Source organism: Cheilinus undulatus, linkage group 22, assembly GCF_018320785.1.
Source record: "Cheilinus undulatus linkage group 22, ASM1832078v1, whole genome shotgun sequence".
Lineage (NCBI taxonomy): Eukaryota > Metazoa > Chordata > Actinopteri > Labriformes > Labridae > Cheilinus > Cheilinus undulatus.
Genome location: NC_054886.1, coordinates 23023037 through 23037047, shown reverse-complemented (window position 1 = coordinate 23037047; position 14011 = coordinate 23023037). Strand labels below are relative to the sequence as shown.

The following is a 14011-nucleotide window of genomic DNA, read 5'->3' as shown; positions in this document are numbered from 1 at the left end:
ACAGGCCTTAAAACACCAGAAGTGCCACACTGCTCTGTTGAATTTTCAGCAGAATTTAGTCCAATCCCGCGTCAATGCACTTAGATCAGATAGACCCAGACAGAATAATCCGGTTCATTTCAGTTACAAAATGTGGAAATATAACACGACACATTTGCCAGCAAAACAGCCTAAAAAGTTGATGTATTAAAGGTTCCAATGCTGCTATACCCCCACACACAACCCCACATACTGTTGTTCATGTCCTTGGAAAGATTTTAAGTTCTACGTAGTAAAGACAAAGACATTTCGTAAAAACCCATCATAACACTTGCCATCTTTAATTTAATTTCCTTGTTAGCTATTTGAGGCAGCTGTTCTCCGAATTCTGACATACCCTGAATGCACCATTATTTATGGGAAGGCTACAAGTGAAAGAGAAACTTATCCTCCACAGTTGTTTTATTTAGCAGAAGGCTACAGTTGTATAAGAAACGAAACGACATGTCGTTTAACAGGTTTGTTTGCACGAATTGGGGCAACAACTGAAGGTAGGCTTTTTTTCATCGGGTTGAGATTCATTTATTGTCAAATCTTATGCAGATGACAACAGAGGAGAGGAAGAATAAAATCATCATATAACATCAAAATGAACTCCCAGTGGAATATTGGTTGGCCGGTTTCCAAACTCTTTTCTTCAGGTAAGATACCCTCTGTTTGACTTGATTTTCATACATAAAATGAGAACAGCTGTGTGATTTGCGTTCATTGTTACTAATCTCCAGCAGGGAAGTACCATGGCCTGATAAACCAGGGGGCAACATGTTACCTGAACAGTGTGCTGCAGGTGCTCTTTATGACCGAGGATTTCAAAGAAGCTGTGCAAAGGTTTGTCTCAAAGTCCAATTTAATGCCACATAAATATAAATATCAGTCATTTATCTGGGGATATAGTGAGTTGAACCCTTTAATGACCACTATGCTTGAATTTTGTTCAGGTGTGAAAATCCTGGCTCTAAGTTTATCGACCATCAGCTTCAAACCTTGTTTCAAGAACTAAACACAAAAACGGCAAACACCAAGGACATTACAGACAAGCTGGACATCAAGCAAGGTATGTCAGTGCACAGAGCAGCTATAAGTATGTTGTTACCTTTGAATTAAATCAATAAAACCCATTCTTTCCTGCTCTCCCCTCCCTCAGTATGTGAACAACGTGATGCTGCAGAGTACTATGAGAAGCTTTTAAATCTGACCAGCGATGAGGCCTCACAGGTAAAGTCATTATTTCTAAAAAATAATGATAAATAAATAAATAACCCTGCGCATAAAGGCAGCAGGCGTTTAATCACTTCGCCCTAAGCAGAAAATTTCTGGTCATGCAGGTCCTGATGTTCTCAAGACATGTTTCTAGTTTACATAAATGATGCTGCCATCTGCCTGCATCATGTACAGTTGAGTATCATCTTCAAAGAGATGTAAACTAATAGCATTATTCCTCACTATGTTACATGGAGGAATGTTAATAAAAGGAAATGTGGAATAAACATAACCGATTTCTTCACGTTAACATGAAACAAGTGCAGAGCAATGGCAACACAAAGTTTAAAAAAAAGTCCAGTGACATTCTGGAAAAAAAAACACTAAACCATCTGTACTGAACAAACATTTAACTGCAGTTTCTCTTTAGTTACACAAGTTTTATAATTCAGTTAAATTATATGCTTTATCTCTCTGGGCAAAGGGGAGTTGAGTTTTTATTTGCATCTGCTGCACCAAGTTGTTGTATTTTTGTGCTGTTGTGGAATCTGTTCGCCTCCACGCTGTGCCGAGTTTATGTATCCATGCTGAGTGTTTGTATTCACTCGCTGCAGCAAGTTCTTGTATTTGTGTTGGAAACTTTTGTTTTCATGTTTTTCTCAAATGTCGTCGTGTTTTTTCTTTTTGCAAAGCATTTTGAATTTGCATTCGTATTTTTGGGCCAGATTTTAATTAGTTAAAAAAATTGTGGATTTTTGTCAAATTTGGCGACAGGTCTGTCGTAATGGCTTTTTGGTTACATTTTAAGTTGTTTCTGCTGATGTTGATTGTGATTGTTGAATATTGGACTATTTACAGTAAGGTCACCCTACTTGCCTGTTGTCTTGCTTTTTTTATAGACTAAAGAGGCATTAATGTTATTCTCAGTCTTTTTCATGACCAGTAACACATTTCTTAAATGGTTTTGATATGACATACTTATTTACCAGTCTGTGTTGTGTACCTTCTCCAGATCTTCCATGGCACGTTGACTCACAGGACTATATGTTCTGGATGTGGGGAACAGAATGACACAGATGGGAAGTTTTGGCATCTTCCTCTTGCACTGATGGACTCCTACAGTGAATATAGTGTGGTATGAATCATTAAAAAAAACACAAAACAATAACACACAAAATGGAATTTGGAGTTTAGCAGTAGGATGAAATAAAACACACATAATCAAAGACTGAATGTCTATCAGAAAGATTTGATTTAGAGGAATATCCTTCACATTAACATAAAAACAAGGGATGTAATCAGTCTCCTTTTATTAGATCCACATTTTTAGCTGCATGTAAAGCCATTCATAACACAAAGTCAATCCAGGAGACATTAAGACCAACATGGCCTGTTGAATCAGAGATCAGCATTTTTGAAGTTTTCCTTTAATCTTGTACACGACCTGACATATTTATTGTAGAGAGGCTACACCAACATGTGTTCTTCTGTCAATCAAAGAGCCGTAGGGTTGTGCGGTGGTTCTCGACCTTTTTAGTCTGTGAACCCCGAATTAAGGTGCCAGAGACCGGTGACCCCCACTGTACCTGAAGGCGGTTGAACAAAGACATGCACAATTTGGAATAGTCATGTGCAGACAAGGCCACCCACAAAGGGGGATAAATGGGAGTTTTCTGGCACCCAGCCAAACTGTGGGCCCATGGAGGTCAGCAAAATCATGGTCCATTGTAAAGTTAAGCTGTGATATCCAGATTTCATATTTAACCTGAAAAATAACCACTCTTATCAAAGAAACCATTTTTTTTATCATTTGTGTAGTAAATAGCCTTCTTAAAAATGAAATCCCCTCTGTTAAAAAAAAAATATATATATATTTAAATATTGCTAAAATGGGTTAATAATGGAAAAAGAAAATGGTGTAAAAGGTGGTGAATTTTGATTTTAAAGTAGCAGAAATGGGTTAGAAGTAGCAAAATTATAATAAAAAGGTAAAAATGGGTTAAAGTGGCAAAAGTGGGCATAGAAAGTAGTAAAAGGGAGTTAAAATGTGGCTGAAATTGCTCTAATTTGGCTAAAATTAGGTGAAATGGGATGAAAAATTGATAAAAACCTACATAAAAGGGTTAACTGAGAAAGAAAAAATATGCAGGTATTTGCATAGATTGCAAAAATGGACATATCAAATGGTGAAATGAGGTTAAAATGGGAGAAATTGGGCATAAAACGTCATAAAAAGGGGTTGATAGTAGTAATAACATGTCTACAAAGGCAACATTAAGCTTAAGTGGCAAGAACTGGTTTAGAAATGGCTAAAACAGGCAGAAAAAAGGTGGTGGGAAGAGTTTGAATAGGTGTTAAATGGCAAAAATGTGTGAAAATTGGTGGGAAAAAATCATGAAAAGGGGTAAAAAATTTGACAGAATTTGTGTAAAGTAGCAACAGTGTAATTTAAAAGATATTCTTAGTTTTTTGGGGCATCTGGAGACCCTCTCTCAGTGTCTCGCCACCCCCAAGGAGGTTCCCGACCCCAAGGTTGAGAACCACTGGTGTAGGGTAGTGGTGCAGCTGTTGCAGATTTAAAGGTACAGCGTGTCAAGCTGGGAATATCAGCACCATCTAATGTTCAGATTCTAGATGGCAATGCTCACTCCTGGAGGCAACCAGTGGAGTTTTAGAAAATGCCACAAGTCCTGTCTTTGGAGCTGTAAACACATGCCACATGCAACCCTCTCTATGTATGAATAAAAGGCTTATTCTAAGTTCATTACAAGTGATGTGAGTACAGGCCTACTTATAAATATAATGTTTGATTTTCATCAAGTTTGCTAAATGCTACTAGGCTAAATTTTATAAAACAGTATGTGAGTTAAGACTCTCTTTTAAATTGTTTTAACTCTGGTTGTCTGCTTTGGTTTTATTAGGCGAACGGCATCGAGGAGTATTTCAGAGCTTCAGAATTCAGCGGAGAGAACCAGATGTACTGTGACAGGTGTGAAGACAAACGTGATGCTACTATTGTGAGTAATGCCAGAATATGTTCTGATGGTGGTACAGAGGAATCAAATGGAGATTATAGTATTTTAAAGCATTATGTAAAGATCACACAAGTTATTTAGGAATTGCTCCTGCACATTGCTTTAGTTCACAGTTTCATATCAGACTTTAATGACGTCTCAGTGTGATGTCAAGAGCATCAAAACTGCTCAAAATGCTATTTTGTGGAAAAGATTTCCTCACATGTAAATGTTCTAAGGTAAGAGAGAGGATTAATGTCACTGTTATGAAGGAATTTATCATTTAATATTTTGCGCCATATTGATCCCAGATATGTCTTATAATCATAAATGTTTGAAAATATTATAAGTCCCCTTAAAAAGTTGATGGTTTTGTTCCAGTGAATATTTTTTACACAGGAGTGTGTATTGAAGCATCATCCAGAGGTTCTGACACTGCTGCTGAAGAGGTTTGAGCTTGACTTCTATTCCATGACTTACTTTAAAATCAACCGAACCGTCCATGTTCCCCTCATGCTCCACATAGATGTAAGCATATTCCTACTCATTTACAAGGCTTTTTAATCATTACAAACAACTTACTTTATCCCTTAACCATTGTTTTCTTCTGTGATCAGAATCAGACGTATGAGCTGTATGCCTTTGTGGAGCATTTTGGAGAGCTTAGAAGTGGACATTACACGGCAGCGATAAAACCCCAGGATGATGGCCAGTGGTATAACTTCAATGATACCAGTGTCACACTGGTGAGAATGGTGACTTTATCTGCAATGTTGGTGAAAGTTTCACTGCCCTAAACCCATGTAATATAATGTTTGATCACTTTTTGTCCTACAGATTTCTTGCCAGCCATTCCAGTCAGATAACTTCCTGAGGTGAGTTTCTGTTGACATTTCATTTTTCTATTACCCATCTTTTTTCATCACATCACATTATCTTTTATAATTAAAATTAGAGCAAGTCGTACTTGTTGAAATTCTCAAAAAAAGCTTTCAAAGGCAGAAAAAGATTCAAAAGCTTTTCATCATGCTGAATTCAAACAGGCCAGTAATAAACCCAGCCTTGTACAGCTGTCATTATTTGAGGAATAAGCTACTTTTTGTCCACGATTTTTAACCTTTCAGAGATGATAGGGACATTTTGTGCTATTCAGTTTTTTATTTTCAAGCCATTTTTGCAGTGTTTAATGAATGTAGCTCAAATTTGCCAGAGGATATTAGTTTTTTAAGAATCATTAGAATTGTCTCACTTCCTTAAATTAGCTTAAACCAGTAAACTACACAAAAACCAACACATTAGTTCCTAAGGTCAGAAAGTGTCCATTAAAAACCACAGCAAATGCCATTTTTGATCCCACATTTATCTTAACATAAACTAATACATTCCTTTCATGTTAAGTTTTCATTTTGGACTATCAGCTTTCAATTTTAAATGTTCAGATTTTTGTCCACCAGATGGTGCTATGTGTATGTGTGTGTGGGCGTGTATTTTATGTGAGTTCTTGTGATTTTATTCTATAAAAAGGATGTCTTCCCCATGATTGAGGCCACTGATCCAGAATAAGAGACCATTTAAAGGCTCAGGAAACCTGTGCAGGCATTTGAGTTAATTAGCTGGTTAAAGTGAGACACCGTGAGTCTCCAATATCAAACTTTTCATAATATTCTAACTTTCTGAGGAACTGAACTTTCAGTTTTTATTAGCTATAAGCCAAAATCAAGAGAAAATTAAGAGAAACAAACACTTGAAATATGTCAGTCCATGTGTAATGAATCTATATGGTAAATGATTTTCACTTTTTGAGTTGAATTACTACTTAAATCAAGTTTGTCATGATTTTTTGAGATGCACCTGTATTGTTACTATTTTAATGTTTATTTTGAGATTAGATCAAATTATAATGAGATCATTCATCAATAGTAGCATAAGATCAGTTCAGAGTGATGACTGCTGGTCAGAATACGCCATCTGCTCTTTGTTTCTTTAACCTTTCTCTCTGCTCAATCATTTTATAAAAAACTGCATATTTTGAGAGGGATCTGGCTGCAGACTGTTCAACTATGACACCATATATCTCAGAAAGGAGTGCCATTATTTGCCAGTTTAATTATTTGCCAATACAATGTATTTTTAATTTTATATTATTTTTCTAAAAATTCAAATTTATTAATGATGATTAAAGTCTGGAAGTTACATTCATGAAATATTAAAAACTAGAAAAAAAGTAAATAAAACAGATAAAAAGGTCAGGGGTCTTATCCAGGGTTAAATTATGTATAGACCTGTTTAAGATGTAGTTACACGAATGGTGGCTCACTTTAGCTTTGTGTTAGGTAAAGCTAACATATCTACGATAGCTATGTAATTCTGTTGGCTTTAGCTACATGAGCTGTAGAAAACATAGGTAAAGCAAACCACGTACACCACATACCTACGTAGCTTACAAAGCTGCTTTGTGAACTTAGTTTTGGCTATGTAGCTACATCATCTACATTGCTTATGTAGCTAACAGAATGAAATAGCTACGCTGGCTACATTAGTGTTTTCTTGGAGGACGAGCTGTTTCCTGTGTAGACTGTTTACTCTACATTTTGTAGATTGTTTTTTTATGGTCAGGTTTTTGACTTTCAACTTTTGGTATCCATTACCTTAGCCTTTACCCTAACCAGGATTTTATTTTGAAAGTTTTAGTGTGTATTTCCGTTCTGTGATTTATGGTCTCAGATAAACAATCTGTGAGAACGGCTGTCAGGGATGAATGGTCTGCAGCCAGACAGTCTTGCAAATTTTTACTATTTTTCAAAAATAGTCTTTGCCTAATACTAAAATTCATTTGATGATCTGAAATATTTAAGTGTGAAAATATGCAAAAAAAGATATCAGAAGGGGGACAAATGCCTTTTCACTACACTGCAATCATGCATGCAAAGAATCCTTCTATACATTTATAATGCCAACAGGAAAGAAAGTTTTTCTTTTTCACATGAACAAAGTAACTCTGTATAACACAACCCACACAGTCAGGCTGAATTGAAGTGACACACTTTTTTCTCTTATTTTCCACCAGATCCAGCAGTGCTTATCTTCTGTTTTACAGAAAAAGGAATGGTAAGATTACCAATACTAAATGATGCTAACTTACCTGCAGCTGAATCAATATTAACTGCATTTATTTCATTGTACTTTCTAGCTGGTGCTGCAGATGTTTGTACTTCTGAGTGGAGCTCACCTTCAACCAGAGATGTCTACAGTCAGCATCAAGATGCTGCTATGGTGAATGAGGAAGAGGAGGTGGGACCAGCAGAAGCAGGGGGCCATACTGAAGTGGTTATTACTATTGAACCAGACGAAGGAACAGCAATCAGAGACACTGAGGACAGAGTCAGTGTTCACTCAAAGGTAGAGCAGCAGTCACCTGAGATGAACTTTAAAGAAGAGGATGGTGAGATTGTAAGGAAGGGTTTGTCCCAACTGCAAGACAAACAGACAGATCAGGAGGAGATTGGAGAGAATTCAAGGACAGATATGAGGGCAGAGCAGGACTTCTTATTTCAAGGAAGTCCACTTAAAGAGGGTATTGGGGATCAAGCATTTGAGGAGCAAAAGAGGCGGCAGAAGTACATCAGTCTGCCAGATTATGATCAAACATGTGAAGAGGAGGTCAGAAATGTGCATGAAAGAAAAGAATATCCTCAACAAGATAACTTGGACATGGAGAGAGAAAAAGAACAGATGGTAATGGATGTAAAGAGACACCAGGAAGGGAAAGAGGATGGGAATGAACAGACAGAACAGAATCAGGACGATCAGGGGTTAAATGATGTCAGACAGGACATGGATGAACCAATGAGGAGAGAGAAAGTTACACGCCACTTTAGCATCGCAGCTTATTATGAAGACGAACGAGAGAGTGAGAAAAGGCTTGAAGATGATGTTAAAGGAAAGACTAGAGCAGAAAAAGTGGACTCAGGAAGTGAAAAGCACACGTCAGGATCTGATCCGGCCTTGTACACGATTTCAAATGATTCACGAGATGGCGATAGCGCACAGAACACAGCTAAAGACAATCAGAATAGGAGATGGAGGCGTAGCCACGGCTATAACAGATATGAGCAGGAGCGACAGAGGAAAGATGATGAGAGAGGGAAGACACAAAAGAGGAGAAGCGCCAAACATTCACGAACGGGAGAATCCCAAAAACGTCTGATAGATCCAGACATGAGAAGGTCCGATGGTGCCAGTCAGAGAGGATCACAGATTTGTGTCAGACATCCAAAGCATAATGTTGTTGATGTTGCAGGAAGACGGAAAAAGAAAGGAGACGGTGGACCCCTTCGAGGCAGGGATGGCTCTCCTATCAGACGAGCGGGATCGGCAGGGAGCAGAAAAACAACCGAGACCTCCGGACAGGAAAGGGCAGGGATTAGTGAAGATAATTTGGAAGAAATACAGTTTTCAAAGAAGCCCAGAGCTAGGATTTATGATGTTGAAATTAGGAAAAGCTCAACGTTTACTAGAAGAAGTAGCAAGATAATGGAGATGGAACTAGATACTAATAAAAAAGAAACAAAAACAATTTTTAGCAGAATTAGAAATCTTACTTCCAATGTGTCCAAGAGATTTCAGAATATGAAAATTGATGAGTCAAAACAAAAACAGAGAACCAAAAGAGGGGTTGAAGAGTTACAAGAGGAAGGTCAGGAAGAGCACTTCAACACCAAGAAGGTGAAGACAGCTCTCAGGAAAGATAAGGCAAAGAGAGCAAAGAAACACAGAGAGAAGAAGGAAAGTTGTCAAACTACTGGGTGTTTTTCTTTATCATCCAAAAATTGAATATCAGACTCAGACTAAGACAGTTTAATGCAGAAAATGGATCCCCAATGATGAACTTTGGGATTTTTCAGGACTGCATATCACTGTGACGACCAACACAGTAGAATTTATTTGTTATTAGGTGCACTTTACTTTCCAGTATAGGCTTGTTGGTATGTGAAAAGCACAGTGGCTCCACATAATTCTTTGTTAGTAGAGGAATTGCACACGTAAGCCGTTGTGATGACTGACTGAGTGGCAGGAGGCCTTAAAAACCATCAGCATTCAGTCTGCAAAAACAACAAATGGTTTCTATAATAGAAAACTCCATAATGATGATAAATAATAACTTCCCACAACTAAACTTATCCAACAACTATTCCCCGGGCCAATTTTGCACATCAGGACTGACAAACACTCTTGTAGAGTGACTAAATTAACAACACGTCTAAGATGCCCGCGACCACGATTCGACCAGACTAGCATGTCAGAATTTTTCTTGCATTGTCGTCTATTTGATGTCAGCAGCATAAATCCTGATGTCTACCAATAGGAGAGCATTTGTCCTTACCTGGAGAGGCAGTCCATATTGTCCTCCTCTTAAACCATCAGTAATTGTTGTCCATAATCAAATCCATAATTGTTTCTAGTTTGTTTTCTTTTTTTCTGAGCAAAAGTCTGCTGTAATTATGAAGTGCTTCTGTTGTAGAGTGATTAAAACTCTTTGACTCAAGACAGCCTGTGAACTCTCACACAGTCATGGAGACAGTGGTGTCGTCAGCATGTGATGAGAGGTCAGGATCACACCTATAGTGGGGCCAGGCTGTCGGCCAAGACAGGGCAAGATTTAAGTAGCATAGTCTGACATGGTGCTGTCGTGAACGACCCAAAAATCGTGTCATCTAAACTGGCCTTGTGAGCATGTAAATGCACAGGGTTTCAGGAAGTTAGCTCTTTTTTTGACCACAACTAGTTGATATGCAAAGCTAACCTGATTGAGGTCGGGTTATGTTGAAATATAAGGTTAAATAATTATAAAAAAACTGTCCCTTTCAATAATTACCTTACAAATGTCTCTGTTGGCACTTTAGATCCTCTGCTAACCTACAGTTCAACTCTAAATCTAACAAAGTGATATGCTGTGTAAGATTTAATCATCATATTTAAATGATAATTAAAAAAACAGCCACTTTGAAATGCTAACTAACAGCTTTTGCAGCAGACTATGAAGTCAGTTTGGAGCAAAGTCCCGCCTCCATCTGGGCAGAGGTCCAATCATTGTAACGGATTATTGATTGGCAGAATAAGGAGAGAGATTACCATGATTCAGATATCAGGGGAAGACCTGCCATCGTATTTTCCATTTCTAGTCAGAGTTCAACCCAGTTAAACTATGGTGTCTTTTTGAAACCACGTAAACACCTCACTTCTTGATTTTTTTGTTTGTCAGGGGCAGCAAATGTAGATGTTTACACTTGTCTTGTAGATTATTTAAATGCTGATCCATTCTTCAGTCAGTGCAATGCAAAGTTAAGATGCAATGCGTTTATTTGAGCTCATTTCAACTCATAAACTGACATTTTTTCTCTTTCTGTCGATCATTCAAAATTCACAATGTATAAAGTTGAGTGTTGTTCATATGTATAGATATTTTTATGTGTTGCTTAACAAATGCTCTTGCTATTATGTGATTTAGTGATTATTCAAATGAAAATATGGTAATGGATGTAACATTTAGGCCCAGTGAGAAAACCAAGAAAATATTAAAAGATTTTAAGTCTGTTTCACGAGTTTTCTTTTATAATTATGATGTTGGTGTCTCATTTGCTTGCCTCCACTGGGCTCTGCCAGAAACTTGAGAAAAAAGATTACTGTTTACAAAACCCTGTATCACTCTGCTGCTGCAAAGAGTTGAGAGCTTTAATTTTGTCCCACATTTTGATGGCTTAATGGAAGTGTCAGCCAGAGTTGTTAAATTAGAGTGCACCACCTCAATTCAAGTTTTATATTGATGACTCTTCAGTTTCCCCATTTCAGTAGCCAAATGTTTAAATCAGTGTTCTCAAAGATCAACCCCTCTTAGGAACACCAGTTTGAATCCAGGCTGACTAGACCTGTGCTTCTGCCTTCCTGGCCCCAGAGTAATCTCCTAGTCTTGCTGCTAAAACTAAGACCGAAAAACAGAATTTTTTGTTACTGCAGGTTTTCAGACCATTTAGTTATGCATGACTAGCTGCCTAAGTGATAAAAGTTGAATTAATTCAGGCTTAATATCCCAGTCTAATACTGTCTGAACTGTAATACCGCCGCTCGCCACTAGTCACCACTGTGGCTCCTGTTAATGGCTACTGCCATAATGGTCCACTACCCAGATGTAAATATAATTAATGGATAACAACAAAAAAAGAAAAGAGAAAAAGAAGTTATGTTGTTTGATATTCTGATGAAGGCTTGATGCCAAAACACGTTTAAGTGTGTTTTTAAGGTGAAAATAAAGGCATTGAAGGCAGTGCCTTGGGGTTTTTTCTTCTTGTTTGTCATTGACTTTAAACTAAATTTGATTTCCCATCTTAATCTGTTTTAGTAATTAAGGTTTTATTGTATTCTGTTTTAACTTCAGAGTTGTCTTTTAGTAGTTTGTCCCATTGTTTGTCATATTTAACTACATTTTACTTGAGTTTTTTAATTTCCTTCCAGTGTTTTTATTCTTATTACAGCACCCTTTTATTCTTTTTATTTCTTTTTAATTTATTCTTGTTTCATTTTTTGACATTTTATGCTACACTTTAACCTAACTCCAGTGTTTCCTCATTTTAACCCTTTCATGTGGCGTTTCCTCAGTACATACTTGCTACATAAGTTCCTGTTCATATAATGTCTTTTATCTTTGATGAATTTGGCCAATATCGTGTATGGCAGGGGTCATCAACTGCATTTTCACAAGGACCAGCTTTTTCTTGACCGATGCTGTGGGGGCCGACATTTAAATAAACTGAAATAAAATCAATGTTTTTGTCAAATGAACATATTCTTGTAAGAACAATAATGAATGGAACTTTAAGCCTTTAACAATGAGATCAGTCCGTATCACCTTTACTGCAGCCAGCCACAAGGGGGCGTTTGATATATTTTAGCTTCATAGTTCTGGAGCCCTCTTGATGACTATCTCTGAGATTGATGCTAGTATGCTGTTTTACCTGTAGAGCGTTGGGTGGAGTGGGTTAGGTTCATATTTCCTTTGATCTCTTTTTTCATCTGTCTGTTTTTAAAGCACTTTGTGCTGCATTGTCTAGTGTGAAAAGTGCTATATAAATAAAGTTTTATTGATTGATTGAAGTTAAAGCATTGAGAGGGTCAACAAAATTAAAGCAAACAGAACCTTTAAATCAACTCTTTGACCAGAAAACTTTATATTAAAATGTCACTTTTTTAATGCACAGAAACATATTTAACACTAATAGCTTTTGCTTTAGCCTATAGTTTATTGTGTGCAGATGATGAGTTGAATTTTTGACTCATTAAAGACATCAGGATTTAGCAGTGACTAAACATTAAAAATCGACTCCACTCAAGTGTGAACAATGACCTACTTTAATACCACAATAACATTAGCAGCACAAAAACGTTTCAACAGTAAAGTCCAACTCTACATATGAGGAGAAATCCTCTTTAGTATTAACTGTGGTCAACCGGTGGTGCAAATATTTTCATTAAGGGCTCAGTTAGGTCGGAGGGTCTTGACACTTTTCTAGCTGAACTATGAGGGGGACTTGCCCTTAAACTGTGGTGTAAAAACAGGATTTCCTTTTCACATAAAGACCAACGGAGTCACAAGCAGAGGTGTCTTAGGTGTGATCTCTGCACTGGCCATCACTTCTCAAACAAACACGGCTAAAGATGTCTTTGACATTGATCACACCTATAGAAATAAAACGTGTGCTCTCATTCCTCACAGAGGGGAACTATCAGGCGCTCTTCTGCCCGTGTCAGCTAACATCACACCAGCTGTCCATTGTTTTCCCATCTAGTTAAGCATTTTTAAAAGTCCACTGTGAACTCATTTTCACATTCACGGGCCCTGATCTCCAACAAAAGCGGGGTTCAGCATTTCGCCCATGTTCGGATAGCAGCTATCGCTGTCGTGTAAGTCCAAGTAACGGATGCTGCGATGGATGTTGGTTGTCTTCACAGAAAAACTCTGCTTTCTTTTCACCTTCCAGAGATCTCTGTCACATTTTGCTGGGAAGTCCTCCAGCTTGACTGTGTCCTCTTTCTGAGGACCCCAACAAAGTCTCCTGGGCGTAGGGGTGATAAAGCCAGCGGATACAGCGTTACCCATGACAGAAAATCTGAAAACATACCCATGTAAACAATTAGAAATAAGCTGAAACATAAATCCATGGACAGCAGATATGTCGCCTACTTACCTGTTTACTGGAGAGTGAAGTTCCCTCTTGTTCAGTGTTGAATGAGATGTGTTCAGGCTCCTTCATTTAAAGACACTTCCAGAGGCCTGACCTCGTCTGCCATCAACTGACAGTCATTATCTCCCTAAAAGATTAAAGACAGCCCAAACAATACAAGTTAACAACGTTTGTTTGTATTAATCAGTCCATTAATCAAACCCTGTTTATCCAATCATTAAGGCGTTTCAATGTTCAAAGCTGAACTAGTCCACTCACTTCAGCACCAGTTTCTTTGGTTTCAAGTTTCTTTGTATGAAGCTTTTTAGTTAGATAACTTCGTTTTCTACAGGGGTTGCCCAGTCAACACAAACCAGAAGTAATTCACAATTTATATGTTTGAGATTAAGTTTATGCTGTTGTCTACCAAAATGGTAAAATCTAAAAAACAACTGATGAAAACCAGTGTTTCCTGAAACTGTGCTTAGCTCAATGGTTTATGATGCTAGTCACCTTTTATTTCATAATTATGACTTAGAATTT

General features: G+C 37.5%; 1 protein-coding gene across 3 annotated transcripts; it reads left to right on the top strand.

The window, feature by feature from the left end:
* Nucleotides 1-461: 461 nt before the first annotated feature.
* On the top strand, nucleotides 462-10703 carry LOC121504750 (ubiquitin carboxyl-terminal hydrolase 36-like). 3 transcript variants are annotated; one of them, XM_041779805.1, is made up of 12 exons: nucleotides 462-497; nucleotides 583-680; nucleotides 765-867; nucleotides 978-1093; nucleotides 1184-1254; nucleotides 2252-2374; nucleotides 4161-4256; nucleotides 4653-4781; nucleotides 4871-4999; nucleotides 5091-5128; nucleotides 7321-7361; nucleotides 7444-10703. In XM_041779805.1, the coding sequence occupies exons 2-12, from the start codon at nucleotides 629-631 to the stop codon at nucleotides 9084-9086; spliced, it is 2541 nt and encodes an 846-aa protein (XP_041635739.1). In that variant the 5' UTR covers nucleotides 462-497; nucleotides 583-628; the 3' UTR covers nucleotides 9087-10703. The 3 variants fall into 3 exon arrangements, with proteins under 3 accessions (XP_041635739.1, XP_041635741.1, XP_041635740.1); XM_041779807.1 differs by having other exon boundaries at nucleotides 473-497; nucleotides 768-867; XM_041779806.1 differs by having other exon boundaries at nucleotides 479-680; nucleotides 768-867.
* The last annotated feature ends 3308 nt before the right edge of the window (nucleotides 10704-14011 follow it).